This window comes from Cydia pomonella, unplaced genomic scaffold (genome assembly GCF_033807575.1).
Source record: "Cydia pomonella isolate Wapato2018A unplaced genomic scaffold, ilCydPomo1 PGA_scaffold_208, whole genome shotgun sequence".
NCBI lineage: Eukaryota > Metazoa > Arthropoda > Insecta > Lepidoptera > Tortricidae > Cydia > Cydia pomonella.
Window position 1 is genome coordinate 155697 of NW_026907848.1, and position 21706 is coordinate 177402.

The following is a 21706-nucleotide window of genomic DNA, read 5'->3' on the forward strand; positions in this document are numbered from 1 at the left end:
ATCGACAGCATCCGAATACTAAGCGGATCGCGATCGTCCACAAAACAATGGATTTAATATAAAGTTATGTTTGTTTTATCTTGTGACTCGATGGCGCATGAGACATGAGTAACATATATATTATTCCAACTGAGAGATATTGCGCGTTAGGTCTTAGGTGGTTATCAGACTGACTGCGATTCGCGCGTGACGTCGCTCCGATGTTTTTTTTTTTTTTTTTTTATACCACGACGGTGGCAAGCAAGCATACGGCCCGCCTGGATGGTAAGCAGTCACCGTAGCCTATGGACGCCTGCAACTCCAGAGGTGTTACATGCGCGTTGCCAACCCTTTAAAAATCTGTACACTCCTTTTTTGAAGAACCTCATACTGTAGACCCTCGGGAAAACCTCGGCAGGTAGCTCATTCCACAACCGGAGCGTGCGCGGGAGGAAGTTCCTCTTAAACCGCACAGTGCGTGACCATTTAGGTTCTAGGGTGTGAGGATGAACATCCTGCCGACGGCGGGCGGTGCGGTGATAGAAAGTAGCCGTTGGCATCATGTCAAACAATTCTTCAGAGCACAGCCCATTGTACAAGCGGTAGAACACACATAAGGAGGCAAAGTCTCTCCTTAGACTTAAAGGTTCAATACCGCTTGTGAGTTTGGGATCGTCGACGATTCTTACAGCACGTCTTTGAACTGAGTCGAAGGGCCCAAGCTGGCATCCAGACAATGTTTGAGCGAGACAACATCGGAGCGACGTGCAAATCGCATCCAATGTGACAACGGCCTTAGTAGTGAACACGTTAATCACCCCAACAATGTTAAAATGATAAATATGATAATCTTTGTTTATTTCATGTCTTTATTAAAATAAAGGTAAAAAATGACATTCAATAAATAAAAATACATAATGAGGCAGACAGAATACTAATAATAACTATATTATATACATATCTAGGTATGAATACACGTACTTAATGATTTCAAACAATGTGCTAAAAGAGACTCGGACACGGCTAGCATATTGCAGCATTTCGTAATTTTAACAGTTTAATAGGTTATATTTTTTTACAAATATTTCAAAGCTCTTAGTGGTCCTTAATTTTTTCCATTATGGACTTTTTAAGAGCTCAGAAAGCATTTAGCATAACTAATTATTTGATCTGGTTAGCCAAAAGCATATATGAATTTCATGAGAAGATTTTTTCGGTTTCGTCTCCGGTCTGCATAAAAGAAACAAAGGCTTTTGTTCAACAAATTAGTGCCCAAGCTAAAAAAAAATCTCCTAAAATTCATACTATAGTATGAGTTTTTACTTATAATAAAAATGTAAGGTGGGGTAAGACTATCACCGGGACAAGACAAGAACTTGTATGGAGTACTCAAGTCCTCATACTGTTTGTCTTGCCCCGAACAAAATAAACTATGCTCGTTTATTCGTCTTACCTTATGTAAAAACTTAATAAATTCAAATACATCATTGTCTTAAGAATTAAGATCATGGTTTTTTGTCTGCAATGTTAAGAATTGAATTGAGATAAACTCATCGATGTCTATAGCAAGCAGCACCTTAATTAATGTAATTTAAAGCTGAATACGAGAATCTAATCATATATGCAAATATTTAAAAAATATGTATTTAGTAGTAAATAGTTAATTGTTTTACAAGGGAGAAAAGTTGTTGTTTAACTCGTATTGAGATCTCAGATATCAATATGGAAAACAACAGGGAAAGATAACAAAATTGAACCACGAGCTTAACCAGTGGCACAAAAGTGGAATCTGGGGAGTTGCGAGGGTTTCATTTCAAGGCACGAGGGTTTAAACCAATTTAGCTCCCGAGTCGAACACAAAAACATTACAAATAAATTGCAACATTCTTATAGAATTGTAACACTGACAATGTACGATTAATACGAAAAATTAATATGAAAATCAATTTTTAAAGTACAAAGAGACTTAAAAGAGCCTTTACAAGCTGGCGTGGTGAAAATATTGTTTTCGCTTAAAACTTAATTTAATCCTTCGCAAATGGAATGAAACCTTTATATGTGACATAGGCTATGTTACATAGCCAACATTGGTATATACATATTGACTCTAGTTACCAATTAGCCATGCCAACTTTATTACACATTATATCAACGAGCAGGGTTGCCATACGTCAGGATTTCCCCTGACATATACCTAAGGATTTTTGATGCTTTTGTCGTTGTTACATTTGTGCGTTACATTTCCACATTTGGTCTATACGATCTAACACGCGCGTATGAGCACGCTTGTATAAAACGCTAGTCTGAAACTGCCCTAAGAGGCTAATGGACGTGACAACTGCCACTCGGGCCAATAATGCATACTAATACATACATAAACTATAGTCATTCTAAAGTAACATATCTGAACTGTAATTAATGTTGTAGGTAAAGAATAGACACTTATGCTCACACCCATACACCTTTATGGCTAAACGTACAAATAACGATGTGTTACCACACTAGTTCTGTTTCTCCTTGCAATTACTTTAGCAAAGTAATAAAAAAAATATGTCTTGTTTGTAATTCAATAAACAATGTCATGAAGATTATCTTAAGTGCTTGTGTTAAAGATGCTTGGCTTGTAAATTTATTTCGTGCCAAAAAGTATTTTATTAAAAACATATATTAACTATGTTGAAATAGGTCTTAACTAAACGCAACATCACCTAGAATACCTAGATTAATAAGCCTATAAATACTTTAAATGACAAGTAATCTACAACTCAACGTAAAATATATTAGATTTTTTCTATCTTACGCGCAATGCGCACCATAAAAATAGCGAGTATAAGGTATAAGTATAATGTAACTAACCGCAAATGTACAATCATAAAACACGCTATCCTCCATCTTTATTCTTGTTTTATGGTTCTTTATACAACTTAGTAATTATTTAGATGTAGGTAGTATAACATCTCAACTAGTTTACCTGTACAACATGCGTGCAATATCTGACGTTGGCTTAGCAAGGAATATAGATTTAGATTAAATAGAGACGAATGTACTCATATTTTCTAGTGTATCATCTCATACTCTGGTATGACTTGTTTGAGAAAAAGTGACTTTTAAGTCTATTTGAATGTTAGGATGAAGATTCTCACTGTTATGTAGTTTTGCATGCCCTATACTAGATCAAGGCTTTAATATTATGTATCATTTAAATTAATTTAGTAGGTACGACTTCCGTTGGTTTAACGGAGCCCTCTAATAAATGATAAGTAGTCTACTCTGATTTTTGGCTTGGGAACTCCGAATTTAAGTAGCGATTAAGATTAGCGACACAGATTAGAAACGGACTCCGGGTATAGTCGTTAGATTTGTAGCTGGGCCCTAACGGCTTATCCTTTGTCTATTGTTAACTATCACTTTAATCGGTTATTTAATTACAACTCCTATGGTAATTGAAATAAGATTCAAAATGAACAAATGGAAAAATAATTTGCTATTTCTTGTGTGGTCCCTATACGGTTACTGAGTGCCGGCGAGTCGAACGCTACCGAACCCGTCTAAAAAGTGTCCTTGATATGCATAACAAAGGCGCGTTATCGGAGAGCACACCTACACTGGTGTTTTGAGCGTTGGACTAGCCCGCGCTCAGGTGCCAATAAGAATTATACGACCCTTTTTTTGCAGGTAGTAGCACGCGCGGTTTTAGTTAACAATAGACAAAAGATTAGCCGCTTCGGGCCAGCTTCAAATCGAACGACTATAAATTTTACTTTCTTCCTCTTTTCAATCGCATCGTCGGCAGACAAAAGGGAGTATCTGAGTATATGTCCGTTTTCTCCTTGATTTGCTCAATTTCTGCATTTTTAGGTCCAAGGTTCATTGGAAACCGAATGATACGAACCAATAGCATTTTAACGACTAAAAAATTGCGTGAAATATGACTTTTAAGAAGACAATCCAAATCGGAAACTCGTTTTTTATCAGTAGGTGCCACTTTTAAAATCAATTTGGATAAAATGTTAACACTTAGATACCGAATAGTAGCCCCTATGTATAATAATGTGGAAATCTATTCGCCGCGATAACTAGCCAATACGTATACGGAAGTAAAACAAATAAAAATTGCTACAGCAAAATTTAGACCAGTGACTAATTAATTGGTTCTTATCCTTTCGTTGATCAAATCAGGTACCTATTTCCAGGACCACGGGTTAAGATAATCACGGTGTAGGGTCAGATGTACTTAGCAGTATGATGATGATGACTCCTGACCGATTTCGGCCACAGCGACTGTGTTCTGGAGTGGACATTTTTAATTACTGTTAACAGAGTGTAGCTGTCCCACTCTCTGCTGCACTTTTAGATGGCTCGCGTAACCAACCTTCCTACTAAATTTCCGAGCGCATTTTAGGCACGTCAACACACCACCTACATAATTGTAGGAAATAAATTTTGAGTTTGGAGTTTGGTTTGGCTTAACAGTATGTCACCGTTAAAGCATTCGTTAAATTTTATTGTATCATAGTTCACTAATGAGTGACGCTATCAGTCCGCTAATTGTGATTGGCGCTTCGTCCACTCCAATACCTCCCTTGTAATTTCCATTTCATAAGCTCTCGGCGGTACTCAGAATATGTCTGCGGTTGCGTCTAATTACAAACCATTTACTACTCTTTACATTTAGGTACATATACCGTCGAGGTTATCACTTATCAGATAGAAGACATATTTTCTGAGAATGGAAAACTTCTGACAAGATTTAATATAAACCGTGCGTCATTAACTAATAATTAATGAACTAAGAGCTAGCTCCTACCTACATATATGATAATGAGAGCGATGGAACTGGTCTAGTTAGTTTACTAATAAATTTAGTTTTGATTCGCGAATCTGGCAGCTGTCCATCGGTGGATGCCAGAGTGACAAGCCAACAAATAACTGAGGTTATAAAATCACCGAAGTAAAAAAAATCGCGAGTTCTTGGTTTGATTGAGTTTGTTTTGTACAATTGGAATAGGTATAACATTGCCAGACATTTTTATAAAGTAAATAAGTACCACCTGCTGTTTTCTTAATGATATGTTAAGCCAGTGTCATTCAAGCGCCAAATAAAATCATGAGCAATCGAAAAATGTGTGCCACCTCTTTGCTGGCTTGCTACTCTGGCCTACATCAATAAATAGCTGCTAGATTTCCCGGATCAAGTACTTAATATCTATAGCGTAGCGTAGCAATAAAACTAGAGCATTTTCCGAGGTCAGCTCGTTGTCTATAAATATATGCATATGCTACGATAAAGCCAATTAACAGTAAATAAATGTAAACTTATACACAGTAATATATCAGTTGGTCTCTTGGTAACAACAATGGATGAATTTAATTTAACATAATACCCTAGTGCAGCAGTTCCCAAACCATGGGACGCGACCCATTGGTAGGTCGCGAGCGAAATTTGAGTGGGCCTTGTAACATTAGACGACATGCCAACAACAAAATGCAGTTGCTTGTTTGATGAAGCTATAAAAGTACTACTTACTTTCAGTACTCCATAGCTATGTAAGGCCAGATTTTAGGCAATGATTAGGTGGGTCCTGAACTTGGCCGGTTTTGTTAGGTGGGTCGGAGCCCAGTCAACTTTGGGAACCACTGCCCTGGTGAATACTATGATATTATATTAAGGCAACATTTCAAATACTTTAAATCTTAATTGTATAAATATAATACATTGGTGACATTTGTGTCTCAGAAAAAGGCTACCTTAGAGCAGTAAACGTCGCAAAGTGTTTCATAATATATGTTATATTACAAGTGAACTATATGTATCTTACTTGTAATTAATAGTAATGATAAATAGAATCACTGTACGGCCACATTAAGGTCCATTTTTCCGAAACACAACTTTTATTAGCTAACGTAAACACGGAAATCAAACACTAAAATATGAGTACTCAATTTCTTCTCAGATTAATGTAATACATTTAAATACCTTAGCTGCTCACTTAATTAAGAGTCACATGAATCTTGGCGCCGCCATACAATCGAAGTTTAGCTCTCATTCTGAAATTACATTATGTAATAACATGAAATTTCTGTTACCGTCAACCGGGGTGAATAAGGCTAGCTGGGATTAATAGGGACAAAACTTAAAATGTGATTTACCTAACAGTTTCTTTAAAAAAATCTTACACTTTTGAAATGAAATCGTTTATTCACAATGAACATATGGTAACATAAGATCTTAAATTACAAGCATTGTGTCCCATGATATATTCAGTCCATGTAGACATGTGAACAGTTGTCAGTGATAACTTGTTTTTTTTTATATACCACGACGGTGGCAAACAAGCATACGGCCCGCCTGATTAGATCACTCGGTCAATTAAAATAAATTATATTTATATGATTAAATATAATTTAACATCAACTAATAAGAAATAATTTAATGAGGAGTCAATAGCATGAAAATATTAAAATTACAAAAAAAAAAAAAAAATAGGATGAAATAATTATAAAAGATTTTCAGATATCAATTAACATTTAAAACGTATGCAATAAAAATTCGTTTATACTGTAAAAACAATTGTCAATTAGTATTTTATACAATGTCTTTTAGAATTCATTAATAGGCAATATCTTTATTTCAGCTGGTATTTTATTGAATATATTAATACACATACAATACGCGCTTTTTTTTCCGAAGTACTAACTTGCTAGTAGTTGGCAATGCTAACCTTCAGCGTCTATGTGACCGTGTTGTTTCTTTGTCTCCTGTGAAGGTGAATAGTTCAATATTCAGTTTTACAAAAATGCATATCTCGTAAATATAGAGGCAAGGGAAGGATAGTAGTGTATGCTTAATAAATAACGGTTTTTTTTTAATATTATAGGACATTCTTACACAGATTGACTAAATCCCACGGTAAGCTCAAGGAAGCTTGTGTTGTGGGACTTGTGGGTACTCAGACAATGATATATATAATATACAAATACTTAAATACATAGAAAACACCCATTTGTGACTCGGTAACAAATATCTGTGCCCATCATACAAATAAATGCCCTTAAAGATAAAGATAGTTTATTTTCCAAGTAGGCATATTACAATGCACTTATATACGTCAAATAAAGCTACGTCGGCTCTCACCGGGATTCGAAACTAGGACCATTGGCTTCATAGGTAGGGTCACTACCCACTAGGCCAGACCGGTCGTCTAAACTTAAGACATTTATTATATCATTCTATTGAAAATACCAGTAGATTCAGTATAATATAATTTGTGTGGGTATTTTTGTCAGGTAAATCATATTTTAGAGACCGGTCGTCTAAACTTAAGACATTTATTATATCATTCTATTGAAAATACCAGTAGATTCAGTATAATATAATTTGTGTGGGTATTTTTGTCAGGTAAATCATATTTTAGATTATGTCCCTATTTACCCCAGCTGTTCCTATTCATCCCAGTTGACGGGATTAGTTTCAGTTGCTATAAATTTAAATACAAAGCGAGTAGCAGTTTCATATACAAAACTCGCTATATTTTCTTTGTATATACTAGAGTCAGACCTAGATAAGTTCGCAGCGATTTTGAATAGCCTAGACGGTGCAAGCGTCAAGTAAACGTCATAATTTCATAGAAGTCTGACGTTTAATAACCCATCAGAATCTCTGCCAACTTATCTTGTTTGGACTCTATATACCATTTTTAGCAACTAAATCTACAATTTTTGGCGGTGGGTTCATGTGACTCTAAATCTAATCTTAAGCGGCTGAAACTATCTTATTAAACTAAGATACCTGTATTTTGTTTGTTGGAAACTAGCTGACCAATCGGGTCCAATCACGTCATTATATCCTTACAATATTTATAACGCACGAAAAAAGGTAAGTTTACGCAATGGTACATTTCCTCCGATAGTCAAAGGAATGTAATAGGTAATTTACAGTGAAATTTCAATAATCCGGCACTAAAATAGGGATGCACGTGGTCCTTCTACGCCCAAATTTACTATGTGCGGTTACATTATCACTCTTGAATATTTTTATAAATGCCTAAAATCCAGATAACAGTACAATTTCCTTTGTATTTAGTTTATGAATATAGTGTATTGCTTCAACATACTAAAAAAATATCGATTAGTGCCAGATTAGTGAGATTGTCCTGTATTTGCAGACACAAAGTTACGGATTAAATCCAGTCATATTAAAATAAAAACTGTAGAATTAATGATAACTTCTAAAGATCATTTTCTAACCTTACCTCCGATCACCAACCTTAATTCTAGTTATTCACCTCATTGTAATGGTCCCTTCGCTCTTCAACTTCGTAAGATGAAGTCGCTACCTGTGAGAATTAAATACATGTTAGATTAGTGTTATTGAACGCGCGTCGAAACAAATTTCTCGATGATTTGGCCTAGAGGGAATAAAGCCGATGAAGCTAATGGTCCTGGATTCAAAACCCAGTAAGGATATTTATTTATGTAATGAGACAGATATTTGTTCTTGAGTCATGGGTGTTTTCTATGCATTTAAGTATTTATATATGTTTGTATTATATTTATCGCTGTCTGAGTACCCTACCCTTCTTCAGCTTACTGTGGGGCTTACTCAATTTGTGTAAGAATGTCCAATACTTATTTTAATTACACTCAAATTACATTTAAAAACATGCCTATAATATACTTTAATATATAATTAAACGAATAAACAGATGGAATGAGACACTTTAGCGTCTCTGTCATAATTTTAGCATAAAATTGTAAATTAATGATGCCTGTCGGGTTTCCTATGCAGCTTGGCTATTGTGGCCGTGGAGACCTTCAGGAAGGCGTCCTTGAGGTTGCCGCAGAGCGAGGAAGGCGCCTCCGTGAAGTAGTGCTCGAGTACGGCCGGTAAGTCCGAGGGGTCAGAGCCGACAGACCACTCCTTGATAGCCGGTATACTGCAAAGGTAACCTGTCGGGTTTCCTATGCAGCATGGCTATTGTGGAAGCGGAGACCTCCAGGAGGGCGTCCTTGAGTTTGCCGCAATGCGAGGACGGCGCCTCCGTGAAGTAGTGCTCGAGTACGGCCGGCAAGTCCGAGGGGTCAGAGCCGACAGACCACTTGATAGCCCGGTATACTGCAGAGTGTATATACCTGTCGGGTTTCCTATGCAGCCTGGTTATTGTGGCCGTGGGGATCTTCAGGAAGGCGTCCTTGAGGTTGCCGCAGAGCGAGGAAGGCGCCTCCGTGAAGTAGCGCTCGAGTACGGCCGGTAAGTCGGTGGGGTCCGAGCCGACAGGCCACTCCTCGATGGCTCGGTATACTGCCTGCAAAATTTGAATTGAATTGATTGAACTAGCCTTTATTCCTGACACATCATTTTTAATTATTTTTTTTATAGTTATATAATCCTGTAAAATGACTTGCCAATTATACTGTGTGTATAGAAGCAGTAAAAAGGATACATTTTTGGAGAGGCAGTAGCACCTTCCCTGTTCCATTACTGAACAACGATTACGTGAGAAGCAGATGCATTCCTAGATAATTCCTACGTTTTTGACATACTATTCATTTAGCGATTTGCTTTGTCTATTTTAATGCGTAATAGTAAGGAATAGATTTTTCTCCCATCTCTTGTATTCTCTGCCAGACTACCATATTTAGACTTGGTATCTAAGACACCGTGTCTTCAAAGAAAGAGTAAACAAAAGAAACTATTACCAGTTAACGGCAATCCCTGGTCAGTTTTTGGATAGTAACTACATTTAGCGACAGTATACCTACATATGCAATTGGGGTGAGACACTGTTTGTTTGAATGTATTTGTATGTGATTATTTAAAAAATCTGTCGACTGATTTTTTTTAGATTAAAATATTCTACCGCAAATATCTACAGGACATTGAGAATGATAACCTCATAACACCAGGCAGAATAGAATCTTTTCAGGCTTTACAACAAATAGCTGCCACTCATAGAATACCTCAAAAGCGGGCTGCTTGTGCGCGTGGAAGGCCTTCCTGCTGCCGTGCAGGAGGAACACGCCGTTGGTGGTAGCGTCGGGGCACGCGTCGCCGTACATGCACTGGTCCGTGCGGTAGTTGTAGCGGCACGAGAGCTCGAGCACGGCGCGGGGGTGGTAGTGGAATATCACGTTTATTATATCCTGTGAACAGAGATTAAGACAGGATATGCAAAGACAACTTGAGTAAATTAGAATGCTTTTTGACTACACAAGTTCAGAGCTACATTGGTATAGATTGGAATAAATTATCAGAAATCATTCATTTTCATTGATACAGTATGGAGATATTTACAATACAGTTTTACAGTTCATGCAAGTGTGCAAATTTATAATCAGTAAAATTATAAAAAAATATAAAATTATAAAAAGTCCCACTTTGTCGCTTGCCATAAGGACACCTTGACAGGTTATACATATAAGGGTACAAGCAAATCTGGTCCTTATGGCAAGCAACAAAGTGGAACATTTTGCCAGTTTCAGTCAAATATGAAGAACTTTCTTTATGTGTTAGGGTGGTCCAACTTTGTATGAAAAAAAAAGTGTAGCAAATTTTATCTCCACAAGGCTCCCTTTATTTTTATATGAATCACTAATAATTGTGCCAAATTTGAACTTATTTGCCAATAATTTTGTGATTTGCAATAATCTCATACAAACAAAAACATACAAAATTACAAATTAACATAAAAATATTTTTTTTGACCGGCATATTTTTTACACACTTATATAACTAATAGATAAAACGTAAATAGAGCCATTAAAACATATCCAAAACAGAATTATTGATGGCTTAATATTTTATTATCTACCATTTTAGTATGGCAGAATAGTTTCATTTAAAGCAACCTCCAAATGATGTTTATTTGCCTAAAATTTTGATATGGATAATTTCTGTGTATATTGGATAAAAAAAGACCCTTGTGGAAAAGGAATATTATTAACTTAATTTTTTTGGACCATCCTACTATGTATAATTGTATTACTTGTCCAGTTACAACATAGTTTTTAGTATTTTGTGAGGAGAAATGTTCATGTTTCAAGCACTTCAGTGAAATATCCAGAAAGTGACAATGAAACTTGTTTCCAATTCCTTATTTTCTGGCTTACATAGTAATGTACCCTTAATTACCTGATCTCCCCATGGTATGTACAATTTCCATTTAAGCATGATTGGGGTGACATAGTCAACCCAACCAAAGTCTCTCATTCTTGTCAAATTCATTAACATCACACCTGAATTTAGCCCTGAAAATATACAAACAATAACTGTTAAAGTTTACATGGACAAATGAGCTTATCTTCTAGGTCTTGTTTTAGTGATGCTAAAGTCAAATTTAAATTGAGCTGATGCTAGAATAAAATTTGATTGATTTGTCAATTTCATTATGCTTATACATAAGCAGCAGAGTCAGAGCAGGACACAAGTTACCAATCCAATAATATACATATCTGCAATGTCTTATACCAGCCACTTAAAGTGGTCATACTGAGCAACATTTACCATGGGACTATCCTCGAAATCGTGAAATAAAAATGACTCCCCCATACATTTTGGCTGGCTGATGTTGATATCTTGTATGGGAGAGTCAATTTTTTTAACATGATTTTGGGGTTTGTCTCACAGTTAAAGTTGTTCAGTATGACCTATATGACGTGTACCCACCCCACTTTCAGTGGCTGGTGTAACGTGTATAATAAGACAATAATAAAACTAAGATTATACACTCACCATACTTCCCATAAAATGGATGCTTGGCAAATCTAGGGTACCAAGATACATTTGGATTGTCATTTTCCAGGGCCATGGCAGATATTTGGGAGATGTTGAACAGGGAGAACTTTCGCCACAACTCATCAGCGGGGCCCAGGAACAGGGTGTCAGTGTCAACATAGATCATGGCATCAATGTGGGTGATCAGTTTCTGAAAAATTATATATTTTGTTATGACAGGAAAGGTAAACCAACTGAAATGTCTGTGTGAGACACTTTAGACAACATAAATAAATAAATATTATAGGATATAATTAAACAAATTGACTAAGTCCCACAGTAAGCTCAATAAGGCTTGTGTTGAGGGTACTTAGACAATGAACTTACTTACTTAGTATGAAATTGCAAGATGATAGGTCACATCACATTTATGAAATGAAATGAAATGAAAATCATTTATTTATGTATGTAGTGTATGTAGTTTATATTATTTGCTATTTATGTATGTGTATAATTTGGTATTATTATCTCTCAACTTCTATCACTCACAGCATCACCTCACTTGTTTTTTTTTACCTTGTCTCCACTACCCTGAGGTTGTCTGGAAGAGATCGCTCTTTAGCGATTAGACCGCCCGTTGTCTACCATAGTCTAAGTTGTATGTTTAAATTTGTATGTCATTATGTTCTTTCATATTAGTGAGCAATAAAGAATATTTGTATTGTATTGTATCACATGTAGGTTTATAACGGAAATATGTGCTGTATGTTGCACTATGTGATCACAATTATAATAGAATAGATTAGATGATTTATTTCATGAAAGATAATTACATAATAAGTTTGCATTGATGTCAAAAATATAAGAATTTCTATCATGATCATCAAAATAAAATTAAAATAATAACAATACTAATAATATAAAATTATAGCTAAAATAAGGATTGTCAATACAACTCGAATAAGATTAAGTAGGTAAATACTTATAAAATCCAAAATATAAATTTACAATGTCAAAACTTACAAATAAGATCAAGCAAATGTTATAATGATTATTACCGGAATAAATAATCGTTGTGCAGCACATTTGCTGAATAAGTTCATCCAATCATCAACATGATCCTCAGGGAAGTTAATGCTGTGCAGCTCAAAATCAAGCTGGTAGTCGGTTAGCACTCTCCAGTTGCTAAGAGTGTCATTAAATTTCAATTTAAGATTGTCGTCTGTGAATATGACGAAGTGTACGGGGGTCTTGGTAAACAGTAACACTGATTTAACAACATTCAGGGATTCGTTGAATCTTGAGTCACACACGACGAACGACAAAACGATTCTGTTTATGGTAGTCTTCTGAGGTACAGTACTTTGAGGTTTTCTGAAAAAAAAGGACGTATTATATAAATAGTGCTATGCAAAAAAGATGAGAATATAAAATAGATTTTAAACGGTTACTTACAGCGTTAATAACTTAGTGTTCGTTGTACCCCGAGATCTATATACAAAGTTCTTCACATCATCATTACTAATCCAAGAGTATAAATAAATTATCATAAAACTAAAACCCAGTAAAACTACGATTTTGCAAAGAGGTAACCGTCTCATGATATATGTTAACGAATTAATTTCTAACTGAACATCCATCCATTGTTTGTTTACAGCTATTTCCTTTTTTCTTTAACTGTCAAAGTATGTCAAACGACATATCGTTCGAGGCAACAAGTGGTCTGTGGACTAGTCCGGTAAACGCATAGACATACAATATAAGGTAAACGCAATTTGTCAATCAGTAAGAATCAGGGGGCCTACCGCAAAAACCGAAATTCGCAAATTGCGGGGATCTTTCTCTTTTACTCTCACTAGGACCAAATTAGAGTGACAAAGAAAAATGCCCGCAATTGACGAACTTCGATTTTTGCGGTAGGCCCCCCGGGCGGCTACCGGGAAAATCGAAATTCGTCAATTGCGGGCATTTTTTCTCTGTCACTCTGATTACGTCTTACGAAGAGTAAAAGGGAAAGATCCCCGCAATTTGCGAATTTCGGTTTTCGCGGTAGGCCCCCTGGAAAACCATTTCTTTCTTTTGAGTGCTAGCTGCTAGTACCAGCGTAAGACAAAGACAGTATAATTCTCTCTGTCTATGTTTGAAATAAGACTTCAATGAGACAGTCCTAGGCCAATCTATATTTGAGACATTATTAAATACGCTGGTAAGTGATAAATTTTTGGTTAGTCTGTATTCGTTTTTGGCACTGACACTGACAGATTTTTGTTAATGTCAGATTATGTATGAATGGTGTTATACGAATAGCAGAAAACTTGCAAAATTAAATTGATACATGCAATCGTTTGTTCGGTTTTCCCTAGTAGGGCTAGAATTTCTATATTAATATTTGCTGTGTTATTACAATCCCTAGAATTATAAGCGACAATGGTTATTGGAGCGTTTCCTATTGCCAAATTGTCTGTGTTACTAATCAAGCAGATCAGCAAACCCATCGCTAATGCATGTAAAGAACGAGCCAAAAATAGTCCCTTTTTCAGGACGTATGTTTGTATGCCTCCTGCCCAATGTAAGTATATGTTTAGTGACCGTTTTATGATTACATTAAAATGAATATGAATATTGAATGTTGATGTTGATTATTGATTTGTTCAGTCTACAATTGGTGCGAGGTGAAAGCTAAGATGTGGGTCCTAAATTTGGGTAAACCTGTAAACATACCTGTGCTGAGCCAGGAAATGGCCATTGAGCTGGGTGCCAATCTGCTGGGTGAATCAGTCATTTTTATTATTGGTGCTGCCCTGATTACTGTGGAATATAGCAGGTAATTTTCTGTTTATGTTTCAAATCAAAATTTCATTGATCTTTGAGCAATAAATGGTTTTTTTTTTTTTTTTTTAATAAACTTGCAGTAACATGGTTGTCTTAAGTTTGTATTATTTTATTGTTTGCAGGCAAAGCAAAAAAGAGGCAGCTAAAGAACAAGCTCGTATAGATGAGCTGAAACACATAACCAATACTATTACAGACTTGTACTTTGCAGTCCAGCAACAAGAAACACAGATCAGGGAAATGGAGCGCCTCATTCATTCAGTCAGTGAGTATCAGTTAGCTATTATAAGCTCATCTCGACTTTTCAGTATTATTGCTTTATTAATAACAAACAAAATTTCTTTATATTTTCAGTTTAAAGCACTGACTTACATATATCTGTAGAAGTTGGCTTACTTTTTTTATATCACTTCTTTTTTCATTTGCTTTTTTTTTCCTATTTAAGAATTTCTATTGCTGATACCATTGTTACCAAATTGAGAGCTCACACCTAGGAGCAATCACTGACTCCTGAGACACAGGCTTGGACCTAGTTCGGGAGGCAGAGGCTCAACCCCACTACCAATATGTGTTACAAACCTAATACACCTGTTTCTTATTGTTCATAAATTTTATAAAATGAAATGCAATGTAAGGTTTAATGAAATAAAATTAAAATGTAGGTACCATTGCTGCTATTATTACTGTGTTGTGTTTAAGAACTAAAATAATACATTCTATTTAAGGTGGTAAAAAGATACAAGCCCCTCCTCCAGATGTCAGGGACATAACCAAATCACTGAAGGAACTTGAAGAATTGACTACTGCTAAGAGTTCCCCTCCACAACCCCCAGCTGGACAAACATCCCCAAAAGGCCAGCAGCCCCCCACCACCCAACAGCCTCCAGCACAGCAAAGGCCACAAGATGGCTCTAAAATGATGACAGCTGAGGCTCAACTTATTTCCACACCATACCCTGACAAAGGACTAATACTTCAATCATTGAATTACATCCAAATGGATGTTTTTAGTTCAATATTTCCTCATAGCCAAAGGGTAGAGGACAATAAACAACAAGAAAAGAAAATACAGTCTCAGAAACGTGATAGTGCTGTACTTTCAGAGGCTCTCTACAACATTGAACATAACTTTAAGAGCTTGTTTTAAAGTGTATGCAAATTTGTAAAATTTAGGGAAAGTTAGTTTGTTATGGTTATGATATAACACATTCTATTGTATAAAGTTTTTTTTGTATATTGGCAGTATTTATTTTGCTGCGCTTTTCTTTGAAGTTAGTGAAGCTTAAAATTTATAAATGACAATGTTTATAAATTGCTTTTAATCTTTACTGCCAACCAGTTTGCATTTGTGTTCGAAACTTTTTACTCTAGAAGGGTTGACACAAGATACTGGGAGTTATCAGGTACTTGATGATGTATACATTTTGGTTTGAAATGTTTTATGGCTATAGTATTTGAGTGTAAAAAGCTAGTGTATATTATACACATTCAAGCTATAAATTAAAATAATGTTGCTAAGCAGACATTTAATAGGCAAAATAATAAGATTAGTGCATGCTTAATACTTACTGAGTAGTGTAGTGATTCAATGTTTGTTACCACACTAGGTCTATGCAAGTCTACAAAGTATGACTTGTAAACTCAAATGTATAAATACTAATTTATTAGGCAACAATGTAAATAAATTGTATCCAATAATATTATCTTTCTTTTTTTGAGGTACTGACATCATAACTCATTAGACATACAAGAACTATAGTCAACTATGATTCAACAAATGTGTAATGTTGTATGATTCAATTTGCTGTAAAGGTGTGAAAAAAGGGTAATTATACAACTATTATATTAGACCAGTAACCAATAACAAGATAACACTAGGTTAGTTAGTACAGAGTTTTTAGCTAGAACACATGTTTAAAAGTATTTTGCAGCTATGTGTGACTAAAGAATAATTTAGGGCATTCAATATTTACATCTGATGTCTCCCATGTTGCCTACTGTAAAGATACAATAAATAACACAATCACATATTTTTATATGTTTATTATTCTAGCCATTCATTCATATAAGTACAGTCCTGTGGGGTGATGAGTCCTTTGGAATAGCACTTGTGTATGAGAGGGCACACTCCACAGGGCACTTGCACCAGCCCTGGGGGTGGTAGTAGGGATTCAACGGCGCGAAACACCTTGCTGCCATCAGGATACACACTGCTCTCTGCCTTGCCATCATATACTAGTGTGTTCAAAATTGTGATGACATCTTCAACATCTAGGGTGACCTGAAGTGAGGAGTATTTTTCTAAGTGAACATAGAATTATATTAATAAATAGGCGGGTCCACACAGAGCAAGCATATAATTACCTCAAGCACAAAAGAGCCAGTGTAGACGTGCCTCAGCTGAGGCGGCACGCTCAAGTGAGGAAAAGCGCCGCCTCAGTCTAGGCACGTCTACGTTGGCCGTATGCTCGCTCTGTGTGGACCTGCCTAATGCCATAATTTACATAAATAATATTACATAAAAAAATTGTTTGGTGCAAAGTTAATTTCTATGATCTATTCTTTATAGAAAATAATAGTTTTATATTTATTAAATTATTGTTTTACAAGTTAAAATAGTAGTCTGAAATACTCACATTACTAATTCCTAGGTCAGTTATGTATTTGTGTACTTCTGCACCAGTAGCGTAAGACTGAGTTCTGCCTACAATGGGTCCTCGGACATTGTTCTTGATTTTGTCAGCTCTTTGCTGCAAAAACCTAAGGCACTGGCGATTCAGTATATCCACAAACTCAGACTCAAAATCTTGATCCTGATACCATGCTCCTCCAGATATAGACCTATCTGGTTCTAAATTATACAACATGTACACTTTCTTTTTCGAAGCCTAAAAGTTGAAAAATAAAATTAAAAGTACAGATAATAAATCATGGAAGTTATGGTTATTCTAAAAGTAGTAATAACTGGCATTCCATGTGTGGGTGGCTTCCATTTTGACTTGGCCTTCAACCAAATAAACAAGAATTGGACCATTGATTTAGTAGTTTATTGACCATCACTCCACTTAAATCCAAATTTATTAACTTACGTTTACGCATTTCACTGCCTTAATAACTTTTTTGCTCTCAAGACTTTTGAGTACTTTAGTGAGCTGTGTATTGGCGAGGTTAGAACGAATTCTGATGTCCCGAATCCATATTCCCTTATTACCAGCCTCCTCTATTAAATTGTAAACCACTTTCTCCTCATTGTCTGCACCTTTAACAGCTGTTTTACTAGTTTGAGCTTTTAACCTGTAACAAAGGGTAATTTCCTTATTAAATTCCAGGCATGTTGATTTTAACGTGGCTCTTATTTTCCGAATTGCTTGGGAATACGAATAATAGAGTACCTATAAATTAGAGATCCTCCTTGGTTAAATAAATCAAAACACCCTTGCTGGAGTAGCGAGTTGATCGCAGCCACTAGTTCCCCAGAGGATAGCTCCGGAATAGCGGCTTTTATGTCTTTATCTGACACACCTTTAGGATTTTTCTTAGCCACATTCAAAATCTTTTCCCTGTTTGCTTCCTCTGATTTATTAGTGCTCATTTTGAGTCCTACAATTTTTAAAAACACGCCGACGATCAGCTGCGAAATTGACGTTTGAGTGAGCTGTAACTGATAATGATAATATCTAGTGCTATTCGAGGTCCTATTAAAAACATCAAGTTGTGTTGTAAACTCTTGCACACAGCGCATATAACAAACGCAATAGGACATTTGACCTCCTAGTGAGTATTGTATTCTTTACATTTGTCTACTATACTCTGGCACAACCACCTTGTCATTAGAACACGAAAAGATGGTCAATTTAAAAAATTTTGGCGCAAAGATTTGACTTCCCATACCATTCATGAATTTCGCGCCTTTTTCTATTGACAAAGAGGGGTCTTATGGCCATGTCAATAAAGTCATATCGATAAACTTATCGACATTCCTTACAATTTTAATTTTACTCGAAAGGATTAACTATACCTAAAATAAACAGAAAACGCTTTTATTCTTTATCGTCGTTAGCGTTGGTCACATCGTAACGACACAGGTTGAAACGAAGGGAAAGTTCGGATTTTTAATTACATTACATAATTAACTGCTAAAATAGAATAGGTATGTTTTCCGCAAGCATTGAGTTATTTTATTATTTAATAAAATATTTATCATTATAAATATATATTATGATGTTTATTTTTAGTGAAGATATCGAAACTTCAATTGGGTACTTGACACATGTTGAATATTATAACAAAATTTAGTTAAATGGATAGAAAATGAGCCATCCATTATAAAAAAGTGGAATTTTAAAACTTATATGGACATTATAAAAAAATACAAGGCTCCGAAGTCTCAAACAATTTATTTTTTGTATTTAAAAAATAGAAAAGAAAATGGTACCATTCGATTCCTTACATTTTATTGAAAAATAAATTGTATGACAACTATACACATAAACGCAATATTTCAGGGTCAAAATGGCAATTTCCTTGATCTTCCATACATTTAGGACTTTAGTATATGATGTGACGTCACATCACCTTTGTTTCCAAGTCCGTTCGTCTTGTTTTTAGGGTTCCGTAGCCAAATGGCATAAAACGGAACCCTTATAGTTTCGCCATGTCTGTCTGTCTGTCTGTCTGTCTGTCCGAGGCTTTGCTCCGTGGTCGTTAGTGCTAGAAAGCTGAAATTTGGCATGGATATATAAATCAATAAAGCCGACAAAGTCGTACAATAAAATCTAAAAATTTAATTTTTTTTAGGGTACCTCCCCTACACGTAAAGTGGGGGTGAATTTTTTTTTCGCTTCAACCCTAGTGTGGGGTATCGTTGGAAAGGTCTTTCAAAACTAATAGGGGTTTTCAAGAAACATTTTTTGATAAAATGAATATATTCTGAGATAATCGCTCCGAAAGAAAAATAAAAATGTGTCCCCCCCCTCTAACTTTTGAACCATAGGTCCAAAAAATATGAAAAAAATCGTGGAAGTAGAGCTTAAGAAAGACATTAAATGAAAACTATAGCGGACATGATCAGTTTAGCTGTTTTTGAGTTATCGCAAAAAGTTTTCCCTTCATAGTAAAAAGACTTACTTTAATTAGGTACCGATTATGCAAATTTGCCTATTTGTTTAACTCGGGTGAAAGCTACAGTTTCATCCCTTGGTTAACAATTTACTATACTTTAAGCTCCAGTTTAGCTTATTGTGACGGAAGAGTAACTACGGAACCCTACACTGAGCGTGGCCCGACATGCTCTTGGCCGGTTTTTGATCTATGGGTATGGTTCCCGTCGTCTGTTGTGTTGTCAGCCATTAGCCGAATAAAACTGATCAGTGATCGCATATAAATTTGACTTATTATTTATATGTATAACAACATGGTGTCAGAAGTGGGATAAAAGATGTGCTGAGCTGCCAGAATTGCAGGTAGGACAGAATGTTGTTACTCAACTTCAGCCCGAGATTGATAAGAGGTGGAGTTTTGGTACTATCACTAAGAAGCTAAATAAAAGATCGTACATAGTACAGGTAAAAGACAAAGCATACAGAAGAAGTAGAATTCACATAAAGCCCTACAGTGTGCTATAGACGGTGGTTACCTTAGTCAGACACAGGTCCCAGATCACCAACCACTTGACTGACAGAGAGTACCAGAGTTTTCTGGCTTTGAATTAGTTGAACAGAATCAGAATGATAACCCTTTTGTGGTTCAGTCACAAATCAGAGAACAGCCACCACCGATGGAACCTGAAGAGGCCGTGCGCCGCAGTGGGCGGGCTAGGACACAACCACATCATCTAAGAGACTATATTGTATCTTGTTTTGAGAAAGGGAGATGTTTCCGAACGTGATTATTTAGTTATAAGTGTTTTCGAACGAGTCCGTTCGTCTTGTTTTTGATCTATGGTTCCCGTAGTCTGTTTTCAGCCATTAGCCGAATAAAACTGATCGCATATAAATTTGACTTATTATTTATATAACAACAACCTTATCATTTTGTCAGAGGCGTTTCAATCGTCTACTGCGAGCATCAGACTTTAACTCTCATTTCTGACCTTTGTGTTGCTTAAATGCCATGAGTCCTATATAGACATTTGATCCCCAGGAAAATCAAGATCGTTTGACATTATTTACAAAAAACAGTCAAGTAGCCAATTAATCACTATTCCGTTCCGCTGTGCACTTATCGATATAAAATCGACCAGTCCACATGTCTATAAACCCACGCATACACAGGCAGTGTAACCACCAAAACGGCTTGAGTCAGTATTCAATTTTGTATTGCGAACAGACAACGTTGGGGCTAGTGTTTTCGGAACCGGTATTCTTTTTGAGAACCGGGAATTTCGGTACTTTTGTATTACGGAACCGGGATTTCCCGGTATTTTCGGTTCTTGCTAGTTTTTGTCATAGAAAACAAGGGTTATGCTTCAAAAGTAAACTAAAATTCTGTATTCAAGTAACTTTAATTCGCTCTCATACCTAGTAGTAGGTAATTATATATAAATCAGACTATAATTAATCATAGTGTTATGTTATTGTTAGGTACTAAAGTAAGTATTTATTGTCAATTAAAGGGTAAAAATAAGGCAGTCATCTTAGATTCCTTAACATTTAGAATTATCTTAAACATTTTTAAAGAAAACAAAATTAAACTATTTTCTATTCTCATACCTAGTAGTAAGTAATTATATATAAATCAGACTATTGTCAATCACAGTGTTATTCTTAGGATCTTAAGTATTTACTGTCAATAAAATGGTCAAAATTAGGTAGTCATTTTAAATTCCTTAAACATTTAGAATTATCTTAAACATTTTTCAAAAGCAACAAAATTAAACTATTTTCTATTCTCATACCTAGTAGTAAGTTATTATATATAAATCAGACTATAATCAATCACAGTGTTTTTGTTAGGTTCTTAAGTAAGTGTTAACTGTCATTAAATGGTAAAAATTTGCCAGTCACCTGAGATTCCTTAAATATTTATAAATATCTTAAACATTTTTCAAAGAAAACAAAATTAAACTTTTTTACCAAAAAATATTTAAAAATAATATCTCTTTCCGAGTACCTACCTATTCATAAAATATAGCGTAACCAAAGTTTAGCTTTTTAAGAGCTTTTAGCTCTCTCTTCTCTATAA

At 35.5% G+C, this 21706-nt stretch overlaps 3 protein-coding genes across 3 annotated transcripts; 1 reads left to right on the top strand and 2 right to left on the bottom strand.

The window, feature by feature from the left end:
* Positions 1 to 828: 828 nt before the first annotated feature.
* On the bottom strand, positions 829 to 13662 carry LOC133533859 (glucoside xylosyltransferase 1-like). Its single transcript, XM_061872931.1, has 7 exons — positions 13148 to 13662; positions 12751 to 13066; positions 11711 to 11903; positions 11111 to 11226; positions 9940 to 10122; positions 9112 to 9284; positions 829 to 8315 (listed from the first exon to the last, which is right to left on the bottom strand). Exons 1-7 carry the CDS (start codon positions 13330 to 13332, stop codon positions 8312 to 8314), a joined length of 1170 nt encoding a protein of 389 aa, XP_061728915.1. The 5' UTR covers positions 13333 to 13662; the 3' UTR covers positions 829 to 8311.
* Positions 13663 to 13950: 288 nt separating this feature from the next.
* LOC133533862 (putative OPA3-like protein CG13603) lies at positions 13951 to 16554 on the top strand. The gene is made up of 4 exons (XM_061872935.1): positions 13951 to 14261; positions 14348 to 14516; positions 14647 to 14789; positions 15250 to 16554. The coding sequence occupies exons 1-4, from the start codon at positions 14120 to 14122 to the stop codon at positions 15669 to 15671; spliced, it is 876 nt and encodes a 291-aa protein (XP_061728919.1). The 5' UTR covers positions 13951 to 14119; the 3' UTR covers positions 15672 to 16554.
* LOC133533860 (DNA-directed RNA polymerase III subunit RPC6-like) lies at positions 16553 to 18196 on the bottom strand. Its single transcript, XM_061872932.1, has 4 exons — positions 17917 to 18196; positions 17614 to 17818; positions 17161 to 17412; positions 16553 to 16805 (listed from the first exon to the last, which is right to left on the bottom strand). Exons 1-4 carry the CDS (start codon positions 18114 to 18116, stop codon positions 16569 to 16571), a joined length of 894 nt encoding a protein of 297 aa, XP_061728916.1. The 5' UTR covers positions 18117 to 18196; the 3' UTR covers positions 16553 to 16568.
* Positions 18197 to 21706: the final 3510 nt, after the last annotated feature.